General features: G+C 42.2%; 4 protein-coding genes across 5 annotated transcripts in view; 2 read left to right on the top strand and 2 right to left on the bottom strand.

Annotated features, from left to right (window-relative positions):
• Nucleotides 1-2,836, bottom strand: part of LOC124471329 (coiled-coil domain-containing protein 63-like) — an 11,342-nt gene extending 8,506 nt beyond the window's left edge. Inside the window, exon 1 of the mRNA XM_047025805.1 lies at nt 1,836-2,836. The gene's annotated coding sequence lies outside the window, so the exon portion shown is untranslated. The remainder of the gene's footprint in view (nt 1-1,835) is intronic.
• Nucleotides 1-23,097, bottom strand: part of LOC124471292 (NACHT, LRR and PYD domains-containing protein 12-like) — a 1,476,309-nt gene that overhangs the window by 1,247,179 nt on the left and 206,033 nt on the right. The window lies entirely within an intron of this gene.
• LOC124471327 (paxillin-like) overlaps nt 1-23,097 on the top strand; it is a 24,918-nt gene extending 1,821 nt beyond the window's left edge. Inside the window, exons 1-11 of one of the 2 annotated variants that reach the window (XM_047025802.1) lie at nt 5,127-5,229; nt 6,383-6,579; nt 7,538-7,596; nt 7,916-8,055; nt 8,497-8,689; nt 11,337-11,481; nt 16,239-16,397; nt 16,941-17,114; nt 18,532-18,613; nt 18,819-18,967; nt 19,824-23,097. In XM_047025802.1, the coding sequence (XP_046881758.1) occupies nt 7,947-8,055; nt 8,497-8,689; nt 11,337-11,481; nt 16,239-16,397; nt 16,941-17,114; nt 18,532-18,613; nt 18,819-18,967; nt 19,824-20,090 (1,278 nt within the window). In that variant the 5' untranslated portion in view covers nt 5,127-5,229; nt 6,383-6,579; nt 7,538-7,596; nt 7,916-7,946 and the 3' untranslated portion in view covers nt 20,091-23,097. Of the gene's footprint in view, nt 1-5,126; nt 5,230-6,382; nt 6,580-7,537; nt 7,597-7,915; nt 8,056-8,496; nt 8,690-11,336; nt 11,482-16,238; nt 16,398-16,940; nt 17,115-18,531; nt 18,614-18,818; nt 18,968-19,823 lie in introns of those variants that run through there. The other variant, XM_047025801.1, reaches the window with a different exon arrangement.
• On the top strand, nt 11,488-14,588 carry LOC124471326 (mucin-5AC-like). Its single transcript, XM_047025800.1, has 2 exons — nt 11,488-12,911; nt 13,818-14,588. The coding sequence occupies exons 1-2, from the start codon at nt 11,634-11,636 to the stop codon at nt 14,118-14,120; spliced, it is 1,581 nt and encodes a 526-aa protein (XP_046881756.1). The 5' UTR covers nt 11,488-11,633; the 3' UTR covers nt 14,121-14,588.

Here is a 23,097-nt window from a genome sequence, read left to right as displayed (position 1 = left end):
CCCGACACTACAACAGTCTGTCTCTTCAGTCCATTACAGGAGAGGTGCTTAACCCTGCATACAGCTGGGAATGGGTACAGCTCAGTGGCAGAGCGTTTCACTACAGATCAATCCCCTTAAACGTCGCTTTGGATAAAATTGTCTGCTAAACTAATACAATATTATATTACATTGTTATTCTGGAAATCGCCCGAGCACAGCTCATTGATCCATAAGCATTGGAAGATGCGTCAAGATGAAAACAGAGGGGTAGACCAGGTTGGATAGGGTTCAAGACACGGTTTTTGTCATTGCTGTCATGTCTCCCCTCTGGAGGGGCATCTAAGAATACTGTAGGCATTAGTCTACAGCTTAATACTCGTAAGTTGCCTTGATGACTAGTACCGTACTTGACTCCTCTACTGGACAACGTTTTACATTTCTATACACACACGCAACCATATGATAGCATATTTCACTCTTGAGTGGATTAACTATGTTCATCAGAACATGATTCCCTATGACTGTATCTCCTGCACCAACCCCTCACACTCTCTCTCTCTCTCTCTCTCTCTCTCTCTCTCTCTCTCTCTCTCTCTCTCTCTCTCCCTCTCTCTATCTCTCTTTCTCTCTCCCTCTCTCTCTCCCTCTCTCTATCCCTCTCTCTCTCTGTCTCTCTCCCTCTATCTCTCTCTCTCTCCCTCACACTCGCTCTCTCTTTGGCATCAAACAGCTGCATTGTTTTCCAGTAGGGATGACTTGGCCCATCAGAAAACTGTCCAGGCGCCCTTGGCTGACCCCTATCCTGCCTCCTATCTTGTTGCCCTGGTGAAGACACACAAATACAGGCTTGTTCCATACCCTGTGACTCTTACTACCCCTAGAAACACATCCAATCAGAACCCAGGACCGAACATTGCTTGAGATGGAGAGCACAGGGAGCAATTTAGGCGGGCTAACCTCATTTGACTCTAATGTGGAATACTTGATTCTAGCCCGCCCCTTTACTAGTGAGTACCAAGAGGTCATGCTGGAGATGGAGACAGTCACAAGACCCTGCCCACTGCCCCCTTCCTTTATAAAATGAACGTGACTACTGAAGCCAAAACATCCTGGTGTGGATAGCCACATCTTGAATTCAGGTTTGTCTACAGCAGTGATAATTTTGACAAATTTGCATTAATAGTGAGTATACTATCCAGATCTCCTCAAGTTATGTACAATATGCTAGGTTATATTCATATATTTAGGGTTGTGCTTGTGGTGGAAAACTGAACAGTGAACTTAAATCCAGATAAGCAGTTAGTTGCATCATGCATGCATGTGTTCAGTTTGCCTCAAGCCTCAATCTGTCAACATGCAATTTGTGGGACGAAACCCATATATTTTACAGAGGTAAAACACTTATTTACTGTACTTTCAAAGAGGTGCATATAAAGAAATTGTTAAATTGGAACAGGTAGGCTAGCAGTTCAAGTAAGATGCATTTTAATATTTTCAGAGAAAATGCTGTCATCGACCAATGATAAGAAACTTCAACTTGGAGTATCTCAAGAACTGTAAAGTGAATTGTAAAACTAGGAAATCGCTGGTGCAAAAGGGTTACTGAAAGATGTGTGAGAAAATGTAAGCTTCAAACCTTGCTTCAAGAGGAGGTGGCTGAGGTGTGATCATTTGCATGGAAAATATTTTTCTTGTGTCAATGGTGGAACAGATTCCAGAATATTCTGATCATATCATGAGGTCACATAAGGTTGTTTTACTTTGCCTTAAGTCCAGAGAAGTGCTTAAAAGGTATTTTTTTCAAGAAATGTCATAGAATTATCTTACACTTTTGCCAACCCATTCTACCTTACCTTCAGCTGAATAAATTCCGTTTTGTGGGGGTTGTGTGACACTGTGCTACTGGTTTGTAGTGGTGATGAGGCATCTGTGAATGCTGTAAGTGAACATCTGTAACCACTGAAGCACTCACAATTCATCATTTAGAAAAAAACCTACACAAACCATCTGCTGCTCACCACTGACTCAATGGGTGTGTCTATTGTATTATTTTCATGGCTTTTTTGTCTTAGTAAAGCCAGTTCTTGCTTCTCCTACACTTTATTTTCACCCTGCTGTTTATAAATTGTAAGTATCTATCTTGTTTAACCTCTCTTCCCTCCCTGTATCTGTCATTGTCTCTTCCCCCAATCTTTCTCTTCTTCTTCACTTGCTCCATGTCGGTGATGTTTTTTGGAAGTGGGCAGGCGCAGGCATGTCAGGAATTTAGCTCATCTTTCTGCCCATCAGATAAGACGATGAAGGGATGAAGACAAAAGGGCTTACAAGAGAGGATTGAAGGGACATGCAGTTATTAAACACATTTTCATTTATATCCTCTCAAAAAAATATCATTTGCGTGTCCTGCAAGTGTATATTTCTTACTAATCAATGTCAATCAAACTATGTCCATCCTGAAAAACACGATACAGTGATCAGTCCCCATAGGGATCAGTAGTGATCAGTCCCCATAGGGATCGGAATTGGGCGTCCTATTCAACGCCCCAACCCCCCCTTCTCTGTCACACTCATAGTGACCCAATCCTGACCAATCAGGTGGAACCTGACGCTACCAGTGGCTCCCTGCTCTCTGCTCCTCTTCTCAGAACAACACGGACTCAACAGTATTTAGTGCCTTCAGACTTCTCACTTTTCCACATTTTGTTGTGTTACAGACTCAAATGTTTGACATTAGTCTGCATACCATGCCCCAAAATAATAATATTAAAATAAATCACATTTATTACAGATAATAAACAGATCTTATTTACATAAGTATTCAGACACTCGACTGTAGTTTCCTTTGACCATCCTAAAGGAGTCTAGACACATTACGTCATTTATCTTAAAATGACTTAATGAGAAAGCACCTAAGTTCATTTATCCGACGCTCTTATCAAGAGCAACTTATACAATGTTCAAAAACTGTGGAACTAAGAAGCATTATTAAGAAACATTATAAAATTAATTCAAAATAGTGGTTCTTTGAGAAGCACTGTGTCACACTACATCATTGTTAAGTGCTATGTAAGTTTGGCTAAATATTTCACAAGCTTCACTGTGTCAAAACATGTTTTCAATTCACCAGAATGAGATATTGTGTGTACATTGATGCAAAACTATTTAATAATTTGCATTTAAACCTACAAAGTCTACAATGCAACGACATGTGGAAAAAGGTAAGGGGTCTGAATACATTTACATTTAGTCACTTAGCAGACACTCTTATCCAAAGCGACTTACAGTAAGTACAGGGACATTCCCAGAGGCAAGTAGGGTGAAGTGCCCTGCCCAAGGACACAACGTAATTTTGCACGGTGGGGAATCGGTCCGGCAACCTTCTGAATACTAGCCCGATTCCCTAACCGCTCAGCCACCTGACTCCCTGCAATGTAAACGTGTAATTTCTCTATTTCCTTTTGATGACCCTACTACCCAAAACTGTCCCTGTGTCTGTCTCTCCATCTGAATCTCATCTTGTTCATGAAGTCTTTGTTGCTGACTGCATGCATCATTAGAAAAGGAAGAGAGTCTCCTCAATAATACCAACCATGTTTTTGCAACCAAGCAGGATTGCTTAGTATACAGTGTACTACAGTGTCTATACTTTCTGGCTGTCTCTCATTCCCTGAGCTCTCTCTTCTCTCTTGCTCGCTCGCTCCCTGAATATCTCAGTCATTTACATCTTTTAGTTTTCACACTTACACCATCATTTGAAAATGACATAAACAATGTATTTGGATATTACATATCTTTCCATAAGTTTCCTAGATGTTGTCCCAGGTTTTTTGTGACATGAGCATGAGAGCAACTAGAACTTTTATGGTCGCTGATCCTGCAGTTTGGTGGTGAACATGACACAAACACATTAAGCTGTGCAGGATAGATGGGTGGAGGGGGAGTGGTGTTAGATTTAGGGCTTTAGGTTTCTTATTTTAGCTGGGAGGTCTGCACCACCCCCCAGTCTCATGTCTCTCCCCTCCTGCTGTTTGCTGGAGGATCATGTTGGAGACACATTTCTCAAGAGAACAATTTGGATTATTAGTTAGTTTGATGGCTTGGCTTATATAAAGTCCATCATTGCACTCAGTTAGCCTATCTTACAGCTACAGTAAGATCGGATCTATGATTATTTATCTACAGCATGTGGTAATGGTTGAAATAGTTTTCAGGTTTGTTCTTAGTTCCGGTCTAGTTCATGTTCCAACATAAATGTCAAAGTTGTGAACAATACTTTCAAGGAAATAAGATAACAGGTTACAATTTACTCGATTACTAGAGTGTGGTTTCAACTGCATTCTGTGTAGTTCAAGACAACAATCTGAACAACACAACTTACCCTGATCGTCTGTTGTCAAATCCATACAGTTGTGCATATTTAGCCTACAGTAGCCTGTAGGTATAGAAACTGTCCACACAGTCTACACCCATGCCTTATGGTGTGTTCATTCAGCTCTTAAGCATACACTACATACTAGCCAAATTAATCAGGGTGGGTTTGGCTGAGTCTGAGCTTGTTTGACTTTGATACACAATGTAAGTTCAGCTTTGCCGAAAGCTGCTTGAAAAGTATATATAAACAAAAACAAAATCAGCCTATTACGAGTGCACAAATGAATCAGTGAAGAGAGGGTCACACCACAGAATGACACCTGTCTCCAAGACAGTAACATACTACCTGTACTGGACAAGGAGAGTGACCAAATGAGAGAGCCCTGGATGTGGTCGGGTAAACTAGCTATACTGTATCCATCCAAGCCCAGTGGAATGTGTCTAAGCATGCTAACGATGCTAGCTCCAACTCCTGCTAAGCAACAGGTTGCCCAGTTCTCCACGCTGTGTTGTCCAAGCACTGTAACAGTGTTGTATTAAATAACACTGGCATAAAATCATGTTTATGATGAGTTAAATATAAATTCTAAAATACCCACAAAAATGATATACTCTATAATACTACACCACCACAGAGACTAGAGACTATGCAACAAAATGGTCCCTGAGGAAATGGGTTGGATTTGATCATGGCTGAAGCCAGCACACAAACAGACAGACGAATCACGCCTTTTCTGAACGCTACTCTCACACCCCTGTGATAAGTGCTTGTTTTCTTCACCCCTCTTTCGCAACCTGTGGCTTCCTGCAGGAGACTTCAAGCTCTGAATACCAACGCTCACTTAGTAGACCCTTTTCTCCTCATCTGTCGTTTGCGTGAGTAGACACCACAGGACTGAAACTGCATATCAGGTGTAGGGTGTGTGTGTGTGTTTTTTGGGGGGGTAAACTTTAGCAGTCGTCACGAAGATGACCCTTCCGTCCTAACCCCTCCGTTCTCAGTCTCTTGTTACCCTCTGCTGCCGGAACAGTTCAGGCGAGCGGTTCCAGTCTGGCTGGTCTATTTGGGTGTCTCTCTTCCCCTGCCGTCCTCTCTCTCTAGTAGTCTCTCTCTTTCTGTCTCTCTCTCGTCCCAGGTAGGTTTCACACCCTGTCTCTTTCCTGGGATGGGAGGATCTGGATATCCCGGTAGTTTCATTGCCTCTGTCGGATTTTCTTCGTGTTTTAGCAGTTTGCAGTTGACTTAAAATTTTTATTGAGACAGAGGTGACTGTCTACCAAGTCTAGTGCTAAAAGTTGTTTAGATTGATAGCTATTTAATATCTGTATGAGTGTTGTACAGTGTGCCATAACTGTATCATGTCTCATGGTTTAGGTTCATGCTTAACACATTTGCAGTTTGGTAGAAATTTAACATGGCTTTTATGAGGCTTTTAATGGGTGTAACCTCAAACGGTAGCTCCAGAGCAGCATAGGAAAGACTTAATGAAGCAGGTCGATATCAGGGCAAGGCGCCGGATCAGAGAGCAGTTTGCTACATTTCAGTACGTATCCTGTGCATGGCTTTGTTGGCCTGGGCAGTAAACTATAACAGGCTTAATTGAGCAGGCAGTCGCTAAGCGGAAGGTTGACACCTTGTATGCTTGTATATCACTTTCTGACAATTTACATAGGCAAGTTTCAAATTCAGAGCAGTACAACGTTAATAAGTAACTGTAGGAGTGGCGATGACAGTGCATGATTCAACTCTGCTCCTGAACCTGTTACCATCTGCAAACAAGGAAATCCCCACACCTACTTTCTGCAAATAATTAACCAGGATTTAACACAACACTTGCCTTTCTAGAATACCCATGACAACCTATGGAATATACTTTCAACCTTTTCAACTTCAAACTGTCATTAAAGTAAAAGCTTTGTCTTGCTAGTGTTAAGTTCTGTGTGGATCATGATGAAGTGGATTGATTATGCTCTCTATGTGGCTACAGTTAAGGTTCACTTTGGTATTCTGTGTCCTATATGTGTGTAGATGCTTTACTGGCAGACTTGGAGTCTACCACCTCCCACATCTCCAAGCGGCCCGTATTTCTCCCAGACGAGACCCCCTACTCCTACCCCACAGGAGGACACGCCCCCCAGGTGCTCCTCTCCCCTCCCCCTGCAGTGTCTCTCTCAGACGAGAGCCTGAACGGAACGGTCTTGGACACACTTCACTGCTCCTCACAGGTACCGGCACCATGTATGCACCCGTACACACCACCATACACATTTACAACATGGTAAAAGGGGAAAAAAGATGCCCTTTAACCATTCCCCTCAAGACAAAAAAAATAGGCCTACATCCACATTATGTCAAAAAGTGATGAACGTAAACATATCGCTCATTTTTCAACATTGGATTAACTGGTATTCAAAACACCGCCCCAGAAATAAACACAACAGTGCATGTTTTTGAGTTGACTCATCTTACAATAAATCCCCAAAAAGTGAAGCAATGTCTCCTTATTGGAGGTTTTCCAGAGTTTTGGAGTTACTCAACCATCACACAGACACAGGGGATGTTTATGTCTCCTCAACGTCTCTGGGAAGTTCAGAGTCAAATGTGATGTTATAGCAGGAGCCACAGGCTCAGTTCTCCATCTGATGAGTCAAGTGAGAAGTTTTTTGTCGTTTGAACATGTTTCCATGTTGCTGCATAACTGGACATATCTCACTTGAGTGTGCAGGGTGTAGTTTGTCTATGTTGGTTCTTGTTATCTGTTTCAAAGTAAATACAGAGCTGGTATAGCATCGGATGCTAAATTACCTCATTGTATTTGCTGTGGAGAAATTAAGCATCCTTAGCTAGTGGTGACAGGCTCTTTAAATACTCAATATCTGCTGCATGATTCTCATAGGCAGAAAAACATAAATGTACTTTTTACATTGTTGATCAGGTAATTCAATAGACATTTGAATTGATATTTTTTGATGATTGCATTGTCTTTGCGTCTTTGACTTTTTAACCACCAATAAAGCATATTGCAGCTGCAGTTTGCAATAGATAAAATCATAACATTCCACTCCACCGAACAAAAGCAGGCATTTGTCCATCTTGTTCTATCACAACTTCTTCAGTACTCATGCCCCACACTTACAAATGATGAAGTTTGTTTCTTCTCCGCTGTCCTTGAACTTTGCCCAGAAAAGTGCCTTATCCAGCAGCCCCCCTCCCCAGCAGACTGAAGAGGATCACATCTACAGGTATTGCCTTGTTCCTAATATTGATCCCTGCATTTATGATTTATGATTTTTTCTGTCCTAAAATCCCCAAATCTCTAATAATTTGTATTTCTGACACAGTTATGAAAAGAGCACAGAGCTATCAGGATCTAATTTTCTTCATTTAAAACAACTTCAATGACACATTCAGTCGATATTAAATGACGGAAAAAGTTGTAAGATCTCAATGTCAGTAATCTTTGTGTGAGTCTGTAAATTTAAACAACACTCAAATCTTCTTGACAAATGCATAGCGATCCATATCTTAAGCTCGCCATAAACATTGTTATCCTTCTGGCAGTTTCCTAAACAAGCCGAAGAGCACCAACGTAATGGCTTCAGACATGAGCTCCTCCTTGGGCAACAACCTGTCTGAACTGGACCGCCTGCTTCTGGAGCTCAATGCTGTCCAGCATGTCTCCCCTTCCTTCCCCACAGAAGGTACAGCACATCACTAGCTCTTAACACCACTGACAGCACCCTAATTAGGCACCAGGAAATGTTTCCCCTCACTTTGACTCTGCAAGTTCCTTTAGCCTCTCTCCTTCCCGCCACACTCAGTCATGCATGTCTGACAAGATGGATCATTCCAATAACGTGGATAGGAGCTGTTTGGGCTGTGTGTATTTAAGGAAATATACCAAGTTATGGTATATTTTAATATTGTATTTCTAAATTGTTTATCAAAAAGGCAGTAATTGACAGCTGTGACAGCCTACTGTTAAGTAGCTCAACAGCAGCCATCTACTTTTCCTATTAACACTGTTCATGGTCTCAGACAGTCCTCCACCATACAGCACCAGACACAGTCATCCCTCCCCTGTTTTGGTTGTGTTTTGCATTGGTATCTTTTGGAAATTTTGTATTTCCCTGTTGTTGTAGAGGAGACTGCTCCACCCCTGCCCTCCAGCAGCACCACCAGCTATGTGCAGAGGAACGGGGTTTCACCTCCAGAAAAGGTGCCTCACCCCACAATAGAGAAGCCCAGGAGAATTGGACCTGTCAAGGTGGTTCAGGATGTGCGCCCCAGTGTGGACAGCCTCCTAGATGAACTAGAATGTTCTGTGTCCGCTAAGTAAGGAATGTTTTAACCAAATATAATTGTGTGCACATAAACATTTGTGACGCGCTCCAATGAAAAGGGGGCTCTTGTCGGCATTCCGTATTGTCCGCTAGAAGTCCCCCCAAAATTATTCTGTTTTATTACAGTTTTCATTTTCTTTTTACTGTCATTGTTTTGCCCTTGTAAACCGCGAATACATCTTTCAGGCTGTTTTCGGAAAAATGCGATTTGCACCAACAAGTTAATACATAACTTGAACCATAATCAGGCCAGGTACAGTGCAATGTAGTCAGAACAAAAATGCTGGGTGTTAAAACACACATTTAGGATAAGTCAAGAAAGCAGGATCCTGGAATTGAAATTGAATATTGTTTGCTTTTTCTTTTCTTCACTGCGGTGAAATATCTGGCGCTCAACACTTCTAATGATTAACAAAAAACAATCTCACCTCTCTTAAACCTGAAAAGGTCTAAAATCTTTGAAGCCGAATATCTGGGCTAGAGCCATCCAGGTTTATCAACATTCAGAAACGCGTATCTTCTTCAACTGTTATCAGATTTCAATGTATGACACATCATTTTAAGTTTACAATCTGCACTTTCACAATCTGTAAAATTTGAGAAATGAGTTGGCCCTCAACTGCTCTTTTCAATGGAGTATGTCACATTTTTGGTAACACTTTTCATTAAGGTTACATTAACTACCATGTAACTACATAGCAATACCTATGGTAACAACATTGTATTTACATATCAACGGCTGCATAGTTACCGTGAATTACAGTTTAGCGGTACTAGTTTTACACTTGAATGGGGGAGGTTGGGCTTTCAGGGGTGAGTTGATGTTTACATTTATCTTGTTTTGGTAGCATAACCTTCAATTGCCCCTTTACAACATTCACTTACCCCTTACATCCCTCCCCCATAATGTACCGTCTTACACCTTTCAACTTAACCGAGACAACACAACACAATTTAATTACATAGCCATTCCTATGTACTTACAATTTTTTTCACTGTAACCTTAATGTAAAGCGTCACATTGGGTTTGCCTATATTATGTTGGGGTGGGGGAGAAAAGTTATAATTTGATGCATTACAATTCATTCTTTAACAATTATATATTGATGCAGAAAACTCAATAATGACAGAGAACTACATTGTCGTCATTCTAATTGCATGTAAAAATATTGTACGTGCCTTTTGGCTGAAACAGTTGGATTGTGAAAGTGCCGGAGGTAAAAGTGCTCCATGCTTACGTTCCGAGCTACATGCGAGTCAGGCGAACAAGCCGCCTAGAAAGAACATTGCACACCAATTTTTCCACCCTGTCATTGAGCCACAACCACTCCAGCATCTTGTTGATATGCTGTATCTCCACTCTTCCTGTGTGCTGTCATCCGTTCCTAGCTATCAAACTTACGTTGCCAGCTATAGCTATTAAAAAGTAAATGCTAATCCCATTCATACATGTGTCTCATGGTGAATGCGTGAGATTTAAGAGCCCTGTGTCTAGTGTGCGCTATGATTTGTGGCGTCAATCTTGTATGTAGGCCCTATAGCAGGGGCGGAGCCAGACGTGACCCATGACCAGGACGTGTCAACAAATCTTTAAAGATTACTCTGGACTCATGTTGTTATTCTGTGCAGTCAGACATCAATTTATACGTTTGTTACATGTCTGGTTTGCAATTGTCTATATGCACACAACCGTGATACATATTTTTGGGAAAGAAAATAGGCCAGGTGTAGAACTTCCGGGGAAGTTAGAAATGTGACTTTTAATAACCAGAACTAGTTGTTAACCCTTAGCTGTTTCTGTCTTAACCCCACACTCAGATAGTGTGGCTTCTCGCTTTTTTTCATAAACTATAACAGGTCGCCCTCACAGATGGGAGATCTCTCCCGTTTCCATATTTTAGTTAGAAACTGACAAAGACATTACCCCTACAGAATTCTTTTTAATCTGACGATCATATAATTGAGTACATTATAATGTCGCAAAAAATTGTTAACTAGCTATCCTAGCTAATTTTACTGATCAAATTCGTTCGATACCCTTACTGTGTGAGTTAAGATAAACTTTACCTACGTACTTGTCGATGTAGCGTGAAACTTTGGCTACAATTTGAACCCCTTTTCCTCTTGCTTGAAGGGCAGCATCGTAACTGCTAGCAACCAGAAGTTGTTGACCTGGCTTATGCAATATGCGGAAGTAATGTGTGCACATAGTGAATTCAGTGGGGGAGTGAGCCTGATCATGGCTCAAACGTAGCCACCGTTGTAATGGTTAGCTAGCTAGCTCTTATTAAAGCACCAGCTACAGTTTACACTTAGTTAGGCATTTAACGTAAACTATTATCATATATATATATATTTACAGTATATAAATACAATGGGCAAAAAATATGAGAAACCACATTTCACATTGCCACCCGGAGTTAGAGGAGGTAAAAGTAGTCACACAGTGAGAAAGATAAATCATGTATTGATTGTTGTTGTTGAAGTATGAGTAATCGTTTCATAATCAAATTGTAGCCCTCTGAATCGTTATCAAATCGAATGGTACCTGGTGATTCCCACCCCTAATATCAAGGGCTAAAGAAATGTTCTGGATGAGGAAGAGCTGTGATCCTTAACGAGTCCCGTTCCCTCCCCAGGCCCACAGCTTTTGTGGTGACAGAGCCGCTGATGGATGAACATGAGACGTCAGGGCAGCATCAGGCACGGATGTCCGCCTCATCTGCCACACGGGAACTCGACGAGCTCATGGCCTCGCTGTCTGACTTTAAGGTCCAGAGCAACGTGAGTGTTTCAGAGACAGCTTCTTAGAAGGCGGGTGATGAGGCCCGTAATATTACATGGTACTTCATAACGCCTTGTTTTCTTTATTGTGCCGGTATTGCTTTTTATGCTTCATTTAGGACATAGTGGTCTATTATTCTATTCTCGTTATAATGTTCTGCCAATTTATCAACTTCCTTTTTCCAGACCCCTTTTTTCATCTTCTCCTTCTTCTCCTCCTTACTGTTTTTCCGTACTTGTTTTCTGTTTATGCGACGTCTGTCATCCAGTCAGGGTCTCAGTTGTCTATCAGTATGGAAGCCCAGCCTGATCCAGTTCCAGAGCCCCTCTTGTTGAATGATTCACCTGCAGTCCCAGGAGCCTGCGCCCCATCCCTTGATTTACCCCTGCCCTCTGTCATCACCACCTCTCCCAGCGCCTCTCTCCCTCTAGAACTACACATAGATGAAGAGGCCTGCTCCTCTCATTCATCTGTCTCAACCTCAGAACCTCTGACGGCTTCATCCAGGAGCCCCCTGTCTTCCCAGATCCACACGAAGATAACGGGAAAGAGTACAGAGTCTGGTGTGAGCAGCGTAACTGTGCTGACCTCTCATACAGAAACCTTCACTGTGCTCTCCAGCACCTCAGGACCTGTCACACTGGAAGCACAGGAGCTACAGGTAGCCTCTGAAGAACCCAGTCCACTAGCAGACCACAAAACCTGCTACCTTGTACCAGTCACCAAGACTCCCAGTCCTGTACCAGTCACAAAGATTCCCAGTCCTGTACCAGTCACCAAGACTCCCAGTCCTGTACCAGTCGCCAAGACTCCCAGTCCAGTAGCAGACCACAAAACCTCCAGTCCAGTACCAGTCACCAAGATCCCCAGTCCAGTTGCCCGTAGTCTCAGTCCAATTTTAGTTGCTCAGAGCCATAGTCCTGAAACAGTTACTGCGAACCCGAGTCCAGTCTCAATTGCATCCAAGAAGAGTCCATGCTCTTCCCCTGTGCCAATACCAATTGTTCTATCAGCTTCCAGAGCTGCAGGTGCCCCATCGTCAGTAGCATATGCAGATGTTTCAGAGCATCACTCAGTTCAAGATCTAGGGATAACTCTACCATGCTGTGAGCCTTTATTGGAGGATGCCCTTGATAAACTACTGGCCCTCCACACTAAACCAGAGGGATCGGGGGAGCGTGCAAAGGACAAGCAGAAGCCTGATAAAGGAGAGGAGGGGAGGACTTGGAGGGAGGAACAAGGAGGGATTTACCCTGGCCAAAGCACACCCCTGTCTGGACGAGAGGGAACTTTGACCCCCCTCACAGAGGCAAGCTGGATGGATGACTCCTTGGCCAACCCCTCTACCTGCCCTGGGACCCCTGATGGCACTCTGGATGTGCCCCTCCTACAGCCCTCCGCTGTGGAGAGGTTGTCAACATCAGGACAAGTAGGATGTGGCTCCTGTCTCTCTCGCTCATGCTCTCTCGAAATAAGCTAGCGCGATAGTTGGACGGCTTCAAGCCACAATATGGATGTTCCCTTTATTAGGCCATGTTGAAATGGCAAATTCAGTCTTTACTCCGACTATCAAAGTAAAGCATTAACAGAGTTTAGTTTAACATTGGCTCTTATTTTGAGAGAACAACATGTCAAATGCGTACTCCTGGAAAATGTGCAGACAATCTTCAAAGCATCTTGATCATGCAGCCATGTTTCTGTTTGAGGTGTGATGCATGAAGTTCTGTTGCACGTTGGGGGCAACATAGAAATGGCTTTGAGGACCGCTATTGGGACCAACATTGGAATTTAAATTAGTTGGATGTTGAATGCATTTGGGTGCCCTCACTTGCTCCTGGAAGTGTGTGCATAGTTTGGTGAATCATCTTCTGGCCCTGGCTTGCCTATTTCACAATTCCAGCAGCGTGGTCCTAATTGTCATCCAAAACTATTTTTTTATAATTAATTCTTGACAAGGTGAGACAAGTTTTGGAACTATGTTTGTTTGGCTGTAGGCAGTAAATCTGATGCATGCTCTTTAAAATCCAGAGAAAAGCAGTGACTCATAAGAACAACAGACACAAAATCTTGGCTTGCCCTGCTTTCTGTGATGGATGACATCTAGGAGTGAGAGTTCCAGAGGTACCAGTACATCCACAGCAACCCAGCAGGTTAGATCCCAAATGGACTGCTAGAGAATGGAATGACCTGAATTGAATGGACTGCGGTTTTCCTTTGTCAAAGAGCCTGCACTGCGGCCTATAGGATTCCGCTTCCCAGTCAAACGCACTTTTAAAGCAAGACATAACATCATGTGGCCTTTCTGCCCCTCTCACCTGTGGCCTCTGCTCTGTAGCTCAAATCGGTTATCCGGCGCACTAAAGAGACTCCCAACGTTCATCCCATGTTCCGGGACGGACAGCTACGCCGCAAACTGGGACCTGTCATCTTCCACAACAGCAACTCTCAGGACAGACTCATTGAGGAGCTGCAGGGAAAGCTTGGGATCGGGCACACGGAACGCCGACGTAAGCAGCCAGATGATTGGCTCACAGAGGGAGTCGTCGTCATGTCCAATCCCCAGCGTACTCGGGAAGGGGGTGCCTTACCAGCCGTGGATAAGGTAGAAGGATGTGAGGCATTGGCAGCAGTGTTTTAATACTGGAATTACTGGGGTGTTTCAATACAGTCTACTGGACTTATTATGTTCTAGAACCAGAAACTGATCAAGGGAAATGGCTTCCAATTATTTATAAATGCTGATTATATTTATGTTCGATTGTGAGTATAGCCCTTGTGTAGTCCACATTAAACATTAATCTGAGGAAAAGGTTTTTTTACATAAACTATTTATGTAACTATTTATCATTGTGTTTAGTGGCAACAGCTGAGACTTGGTAGTGCACTTTCTAAGTGTTTCTTTCTCTTCAGTCTAATTCTTCCTTCATGTTTCTCTCTTTTTTTGTACTTTTTGTTCTTCACTCCTCAGATCATCATTCCTCCCACCTCGCCTGTCCCCTCCAGAAAAGTCCTCCCCACGCAGCAACCCCCACCGGCCCCCAAGCAGTTGCCCCTGCCCCCCCCGACTCCTCCGCCCCCATGCACCCCCACCCCACCTCCTGTGGAGCCGCCATGCCCTACCCCTACTCCCACCCCGCCCCCTCGAGAGCCCTCCCCACCCCCCAGGGAGCCAAGCCCTCCCCCAGTTCAGGCTCTGCCTCCATCCTCTCCCAGTCCCCCACCCAAGCCGGTCACTCCGCCCCCACCCCCCAAGGTTTATGTATCTGTGGGATGTCAGACAGAGTATGAACCCATCTTCCCTCCGATGCAGGCATGGATAACGTCTGTCGATCTCTCCCTACTCATCTGTCTTCCTTTTTGTCAATTTCTCCCTTCCTCTCTCTATCTCTCACTCACTCACTCTATCTCTCTCTCTCTCTCTCTATTGCTAAACTTCTTTTCATTTCCTGGCTCATTTTGTGTCTTGTTTAAAGCAGAATTTTAAGTTTGTATTTGGTACATATATGATGTGAGACCTGGATCCAGATCCAGTGTAGGCAGTGTTGTAGGCAGGTCTATTTTAGGCCATGGTCTCTGGTCATGCTACAGGGCAGCAGGATCTGCAGACTGGGAGCTCTTTAAAGCTTTGTGTAAAATCTATTCTGTCAAAATGACAAGGGTTTTTTTTAGGATGAAGGCTGTTGGTGCCAAGGTATGTGTCTTATAAGGTGTAACAGGATCCCACAGTGTATTATTTATGTTTAACCCCGACAATAAAAAATGTCACTGTTTTGTCAGGAGACACCAGTCCCCCTTCCCTAGTTTTGGTATTCTACTGATCAGGCCAAAGGAAATGTGGCAAGTAAAGCAAAAAAAACTAGCAGGTATTGCTTGGTTTAAACATCTAGGGAGGCCTGTATACAAACAAATCAGACCTTTCTAGGTGAAAGGTCAATATTTCACCATCTTTTTCTTTGACTGGCATGAGTTCTTACTGTGTGTGAATGTTTTCATTAAAGTATTCATATGGGGGTGTGGGTGTGTGTGAGTGTGTGTGTGTGCAGGTTTATACTGTATGCGTGTGTGTGTGTGTGTGTGTCAAAGGATCCATGTTCCACACAGAGGCTATTTTCCCCCTCTGGTATGTGACTGGGTCAGGGAGCTCCAATGACCTCATCATTTGAGAAGTGTTGTGCCCCCGTAGTTGAACACAGGCATCAGTGGTTGGTCTTAAAGGGTTGTTGATAAGGTTCATCTTTACTGAATGTTTTCATCTGGGATGACTTGAAACATGTTCATTCTAGTCACTGCATTCCATGAGCTCTTTTGTTGTGGCTCATGAGAGGAGCTGTTTCTGTGCCACGTCTGCCCCTGGGGAAACGGCTCCAAGTAGAATTACTGCTCTGCCTACAGAGAGTTCACATGTAATCATCAGAAACACTCATTACTGCTCTGTCTACAGAGAGTTCACATGTAATCATCAGAAACACTCATTAACGATGTAATTAGATTTTTTTCCCTCCCAAACTTAGTAAACTAGTTTAGATTCTGTTCTTAGTTACACAGATATCCTTGTGGAAGGTAAGAGTAAGACATATGAATATGTTGCAGACCCAACAATGGTCAGAATGTTCTCCTGCAGTTAAGAAGCTACATCTAATGGTCAGCTTAACCTCCTGGCAACATGGCCTCTGTATTCGTTTGTGCACTCTGTGTGTGTCAAGTCAAAAATATTTTGGACTTGTTGACCTACTGTGGATTGTTTCATTTTCCCCAGATCATGGCACAGGAGAAAGAGTCTCCTAAAGCCCACCCCAAGCAGAACAACAAGCTGGACAACATGCTGGGCAGCCTGCAGTCAGACCTCAACCGCCTGGGGGTTCAGACCGTGGCCAAAGGCCTGTGTGGGGCCTGCAAGAAGCCCATTGTTGGACAGGTGATCAAACAGTGGAGGAAAACAACTAACATCATTACAACTGGAGTACATAACTATGCATTCAACACAGACAACAGCTGACCCACTTAACCATACCACATCTCTTATAGGTGTCCTCTGAATGTACTGACCAGTTTATATCAACTGGATAGCTTGGGTGCATTAGATAGATTGTGTCCCGAGTCATTGACAGTCTGAAGAATTAATAATGTGATCTTCTCTGGTTTGTGAGGTTCAGTCAAGAAGAGTCCATGCTCTTCCCCTGTACCAATCCCAGTCGCTCTGTTAACTTCCAGAGCTGCAGGTGCCCCATCTTTAGTAGCACCCTGGGAGGTTCTGTAGAATACACCACCTGCATTCTTGCATTTCAGTAACCGCTATATTAATATATAATTTATCAATAAATACCCTATTTTGAAAAAAAGTATTGAAGCCAGACTGAGGATGCAACTCTAGTACAAACAGATGACTTGAAACCTTTATACCTTCTATGGTACTTTGTCTGCTTCTACAGTATATCAATCTTGTGCCTCCTGTCCCCAGGTGGTGACAGCCATGGGGCGCACATGGCACCCGGAGCACTTCGTCTGTACCCACTGTCTGGAGGAGATCGGCTCCAGAAACTTTTTTGAGCGTGATGGCCAGCCTTACTGTGAGAAGGACTACCACAACCTGTTCTCTCCGCGCTGCCACTACTGTAACGGACCTATACTAGACGTGAGTATTTTATACACAGTCACACACTCTCAACAGACCCACACTAGACCTTAGTATTTTATACACAGTCACACACTCTATACAGAAAATATACACTAGATTGACTGTAACCAAACAAGTTCCATCTCATTGGTCCACTTTCTTCTTTCCTAGCTCTTCTCTTAGTTGCATTTTGTTTCATTCAATATATCATCAATAATATCTGCTTAAATATTCATTGATGTTTGCTGTGAAATCAAACTCATATTGCTTCGGCCAGTTTGAAAACATGTTAGATTAAAGTATCTGTGCTAACTTCTGGAGCTATTCAGCAACATTGTAAGTCCTGGAAAACCTTAGTCAACAGTCCCAGTACTGTGCCTCTCTCCAGCCAAGTGCTGCCCTCTAGTGTTAACAGATAGAAAACAAGGACTTGCTGCTTTGATTTGGATTTGGATGGCTGGCAGAGCTAAACAATGTGAATTTAATATTTTTTTTATGTTGATTAATTCCTATACAGTATATAGGGTGATTAAGATAGCCCATTTATGCTGGCAGGAAGTAGGCCATCCAACAAACATCGCAACATTTAAGATACAGGGCAACATACTACATTAAGGTTGCATAAACTGCTATGTATGTAACAACACAGCAATACCTTGAGTGAAACATTGTAGGTACATTGTGTTACAAACTGGCTCAAGGTTTGCAACCAAAAGGGAAACATAGGCGCTACTAAAGGTTTTAACAAAAGTAATTTAATTTACAAAACATAGGGTTTAAACCAACATACTACAAACATATCAGCCCATGTTATTGAGTGTCAGTGTGTAAGCATGCATGGATGTGTATGTGCAGCATGAGTGTTGTAACGTGTAAAGCAAAGACAAGTCCGCTTCAGTAAGACGGTCAGCTCAGGAGGGCAGAGACCACCGACTCCTGGAGCAGGTAACTTGAAGCCTGAGACACACCGGGCCCAGGTGTGTCCATTTAGCCCTGACGAGCTACCTAACCCCACGCCCCACGCCCACCAGTCCTGGGTTGCAGTCGCAAGCTCAAGCAGAGGGGAGGGCCGTCACAATAGACATTGCGATTTAAACATTATTGAGTGTGGTATAACTGACAGACTTAAGAAGGCACAGTATGAGGAAAGGATGTAAGGGCTATGTGGATGTTGTACAAGGGCAGGTGAAGGTTTCGTTATTAAAACAGGATCAATGTTAACATTCAAATACATCTCGAAAGCCTAACCTCCTCCATGCCAAATTTCACTTGTGTAATAACTTGTAATTAGCATAGCCATTTCTATGTAAGCACAATATTGTTACTATAAGTATTGCTAAGTTATTACATGGTAGTTCATCCCATCATAAAGACTTGTGTTGTCTGATACAGAATCAGTCCTAATTTTTTCATAAAACACTTTTCTCTGTTGCAGAAAGTTGTTACTGCGTTGGACAAGACCTGGCACCCAGACCACTTCTTCTGTGCTCAGTGTGGAGAATTCTTTGGTCCAGATGGTAAGATGCCTCCACACTCTGACTAGATAAAACACTTTCAGGATAGACCGTGCAACACCACTTATACATTCCTGACTTCTCCTAAAACGATTTGTGTGAACAAATATGTCCAAACAAAACTAAACATGAGGTTTGCATTGATTTGGAAACATCCAGTTTTGGTTTGGAAGCAGAACTCAGTGTGGTGCTGCTCTGGCCCTCCCAGGTTTCCATGAGAAAGACGGGAAGGCCTTCTGCAAGAAGGACTACTTCAACATGTTTGCCCCCAAGTGTGGCGCCTGTGCTCATGCCATCCTGGAGAACTACATATCAGCCCTCAACTCCCTCTGGCATCCGGAGTGCTTTGTCTGCAGGGTAAGTGTGCGTGTGTGTGTGTGTGTGTGTGTGCGTGTGCGTGTGTGTGTTAGTGTAAGTGTGTAGGTAGGTGAGCTGGAATTGAACCACTCGCCCTTCTCATTTGGAATCCTCATAGACTTGGCCAAACACATCCAGTCTTTTTGATCTTTTTAAGTTGCTGGTAGAGTGCTGCCTCGAGGTATTCAGATGGAACATGTGCATCTTCACAATACTGTCTCACCTGTAGCCTCCGGAACCTGCGTATAGTGACAACTGTAATATCAACCAGCCTGATCTAACATTCCTGTTGCTTTTCCACGGAACACCAGGTGCATGTTAAGGCAGGTATTTGGGTTCTACTCAGGAGCCCAGGAGCTACTGTACTGTAGTAGTGGGGAGGTAATCAAGCTGCACTAGCTAGAGTCAAAATGTGAATAGGGAACACATTACTCCTGTTATTCACTTCTTTTTGTGCTGCTGGCCACAAAACGATAATGTTGACGCTGGAAGTCTCAAACTTAATATATTTAAATTTGATGAATTTGGCAAACACTGTTATCCAAAGCAATACATAACGTGTAGTGCATATAGAAGATGTACAGAATATCAAGGATCAGAAGTGCATAGTTTGGCCAGTATTTGGTCAAAGTCAAGGAATGGTCTATGTGATGTTGGTCTGGAGAGGAGGAGACTCAGGGCTTCAGGGGTCGTCACAAACAATGAGTCTAAAATTAAAAAAAATATTAAAGAGTAATAGATAAACAGTTAAATGGTCAAATTTGTTATGCTACTTCACAATTTGACAGTCAATGTGCATATGCTACTTCTCAACTATAATTTCCCCACGTGTACTTTCTCCCTCTCATCTGTCCAGGAGTGTTTCAGCCCCTTTGTGAACGGGAGCTTCTTTGAGCACGAGGGCCAGCCCTACTGCGAGGCCCACTACCACGAGCAGAGAGGCTCGCTCTGCTCCGGCTGTCAGAAGCCCATCACCGGCCGCTGCATCACCGCCATGGCTAAGAAGTTCCACCCGGAGCACTTTGTCTGTGCCTTCTGCCTCAAGCAGCTCAACAAGGGCACCTTCAAGGAGCAGAATGACAAGCCCTACTGCCAGGGCTGCTTCATCAAGTTGTTCAGCTAAGTGACAGAATGTAGGTGTTTGTGTGTATACCCAGAGTGTGTGCGTGTGTATGTGTGTGTATGTCAACATTGATCGTTAGATTGACACTCACTCTTTGGGACGTCGAAGCAGAGGACAAATAGTGGCGTTCCACGATGTCTCCTACAGACGCTTGACACTTCAACCAGCTGTGTTCGGAGTTTGATTGAGAATGAGCTTCTAACAAAGCCAAAAGAAACGCTTTAAATACTAAAGAGTTGTCACTTTATGCAGAACAACTGTCAAGTTATGAGAGATTTAAATTTCTAATGTTGGGGATTGTCTTGTTTATCTTTTGGCCCAATTTTTTGTCAGATTATGTGTGCATGACAGACCAGTGCTTAGCTAATGGGTATTGGAATCAGTAAATATGTAATATTTTTCTAGACGCAAAACACAATAAGGTGCCACTGCAAACCCAGACAAGCAGACACAACCTCTTCTCTTCAAACCCAGACAAGCAGATGGAAAACACTCGGTTTTTGTGTTTATCAATCATCCCCTTGGTCTCACTTCAGCCTAAACAGTACTGTCAATCCTATTCTTTCTCTCTTTTTCTCTTTCTCTAAATCCCTTAATGGTGCAGTGTGTAACTTGGTATGGTCACTATATCAGGATACTATTTTTGTACAATTTTCCTGTGGAAATTTTACATTCAAGAAGGACTGCAGCATATTGTGGATAAACAAATCTAGGCATGTAGGTCTTTCCTTGTAGGTTTTTCCCATGGAATCACATAATTTATAAATACAAACTCACACTCACACTTCAAACAAAGATGACAGTATCAAACTCACAAATGTCTTATATACAAAAAAAACTACTTGTTTAATTTTTTCCTGTAAGGTACTATACATCCATATGACGCTATGGCTCCTGCTTTTATTAGCATATCAAATATTCATAGAATGAACCCAGCATGTACTACACCAATGTGCCAAGAAATCTTTGTTTGAATTTAAATTATGTCACATCTGAACTGATTGGAAAAAACTAATTTTCTCTCAATTTTATTCAAAACACTGTATTTAATTTTATTAAATACATTTCTGACACATTTTATAAAGGATTGGTAACTTTCTAATATATATATTTTTTTTTGGGGGGGGGGGGTGATAATTAAAATCAACACGCCTGGTACCATATAGATAAGCAGGAACCATTGGAAATCATGCAGAACAGATAAGACTGAAAAAAAGCTTAGTCTAGGAAAGACTAATTTGCATTTGGATTTTCTGCTTGTGTTTGCCAACAGATTTACAGTAGCAAAGTCTTAAACTAATAGAGAATATATGAATATATGCTTGTCTCCATACTCAGCGACTTTATAAGAACTACAGCATCTGCAATGATAATACTTTGTTCTTCATTACTTTGAAAAATAAGTAAGACAGAGCTTCTGAGTAATATGGGTGCATGTATCAACATAATAATTCCATGTGCCATTAATGTTGCTAATCTATTCCAATGTGCTGTTTAGTCACAATTTGCTGTCAGTTTCTTTATCAATCAAATGTTTTAATACATTACATGGCATTGTGAGATGGTTTAGTGTTGTCACTTTATAAAGAAAATATTTGAGCTCTGGAGATGACACTGATATGCAACGAGCTGGCTCTGAGGACGTATAAAAACTATGGACACAAAACACACATATACGGACTGGCAAGCTACACCAGCACCAGTTATGATTGAAAACCGCTTTGAAATGCCTCCATGCTACTGTAGTTCTTAATACTAACTTTTTCGATGTCCAAAAAGTCGATTGGTTAGCTTGTTGCCTACCTTGAATAGCTTGTTGGTTAACTTGTTGTTTTTAATACATGTTATATTGATCATGTTTTAAATATTAAATATCAAGCACTGTTTGTGCACTTGTTACTCTGCATTGAAACCTGAAGAGGTGTCACTGGTGAACCCTGTCACTCACTCCATCTGTCCAGAGTTTGCTTGCTTCACAAATAGTCTCCTATTTAACATTTTATATTGCTTGGAAAAAGTAAATGTATCAATAACACCAAATTAAAGTAATTACTTAGTCAGTAGCCACACTGTTAACAAATGTTGCTTACTTGTGAGGTATAAAAGTGGGTGAAGCAACCACAATCTACATGTTACACCTCTGCTCACTTGGTGGGCTATTTTATCATATGTAGTGGCGTATATGTAGTATTATTTAGAAAGATTTCTCTAATAAAATACAAAGCACTGTTTGTGTATTTCTCAGTCTTTGCCCAAATCAGAACCAGAGGCCTTGGACAGATGAGAGGGGGCAGGGTTGGGGAGTGACCTGTTGGGAATTACCTCCTGGTTACTGATGCCTCACCAGAGTACAAAATGCCAACGGCATTGCTGGTCCTATTGACCAGCAAGGGGGTCTTCAGGGACAGGTTGTAAAACACTGGTACATTAAACCATATTTGAGCCTTTAAAGTATCTTATGTATTCAACTGATTTATGAATGTTCATTCTTTCAATTTACCTTGAAATGTTGATTTATTCTTTGATTTTTTGGTGGCTTTGTTTGTTTTTCATGACGTTTCAATTTATTGAAAATGATTGTTTATAACTATACTCAACACTCGCTATACTACAGTTTCAGTTATTTTATATTCTTTAATGAATGTAGATTTGTGCTTGTGCCAAATTTCAACGCTATGTCTAAAACACTGTGGAGCTGATGTGACTTTCAGCGTGTTTTCAGATTGACAGTGATAGCTGGTGTGCAAATGTTTTTATCATTCTAAAATTTGGTTCAGTAGGTTAGGTTGTACTTCTTTCAAAGTATTTTTATATCTAGATTGATGTAAGTGTGAGCTTTATCTTCAAAAGGCCTGTATGACTGATTTGATTTTTATTTTCTCATGCCCTCTTTAGCCCTAAATGGGAGTCTAGTTTTTGGGGAAGGAAATATGGCTACTGATTTTAGATGCATTTATTGATTATTTAATTACTGTGATTGCTGTCATTAAAAAACTATTTTCTGTTT

The sequence above is a fragment of the Hypomesus transpacificus genome, chromosome 9 (assembly GCF_021917145.1).
Source record: "Hypomesus transpacificus isolate Combined female chromosome 9, fHypTra1, whole genome shotgun sequence".
NCBI classification, from domain to species: Eukaryota; Metazoa; Chordata; class Actinopteri; order Osmeriformes; family Osmeridae; genus Hypomesus; species Hypomesus transpacificus.
The sequence above is the reverse complement of the archived record's forward strand: the minus strand, read 5'-3'. Positions and strand labels throughout refer to the sequence as shown.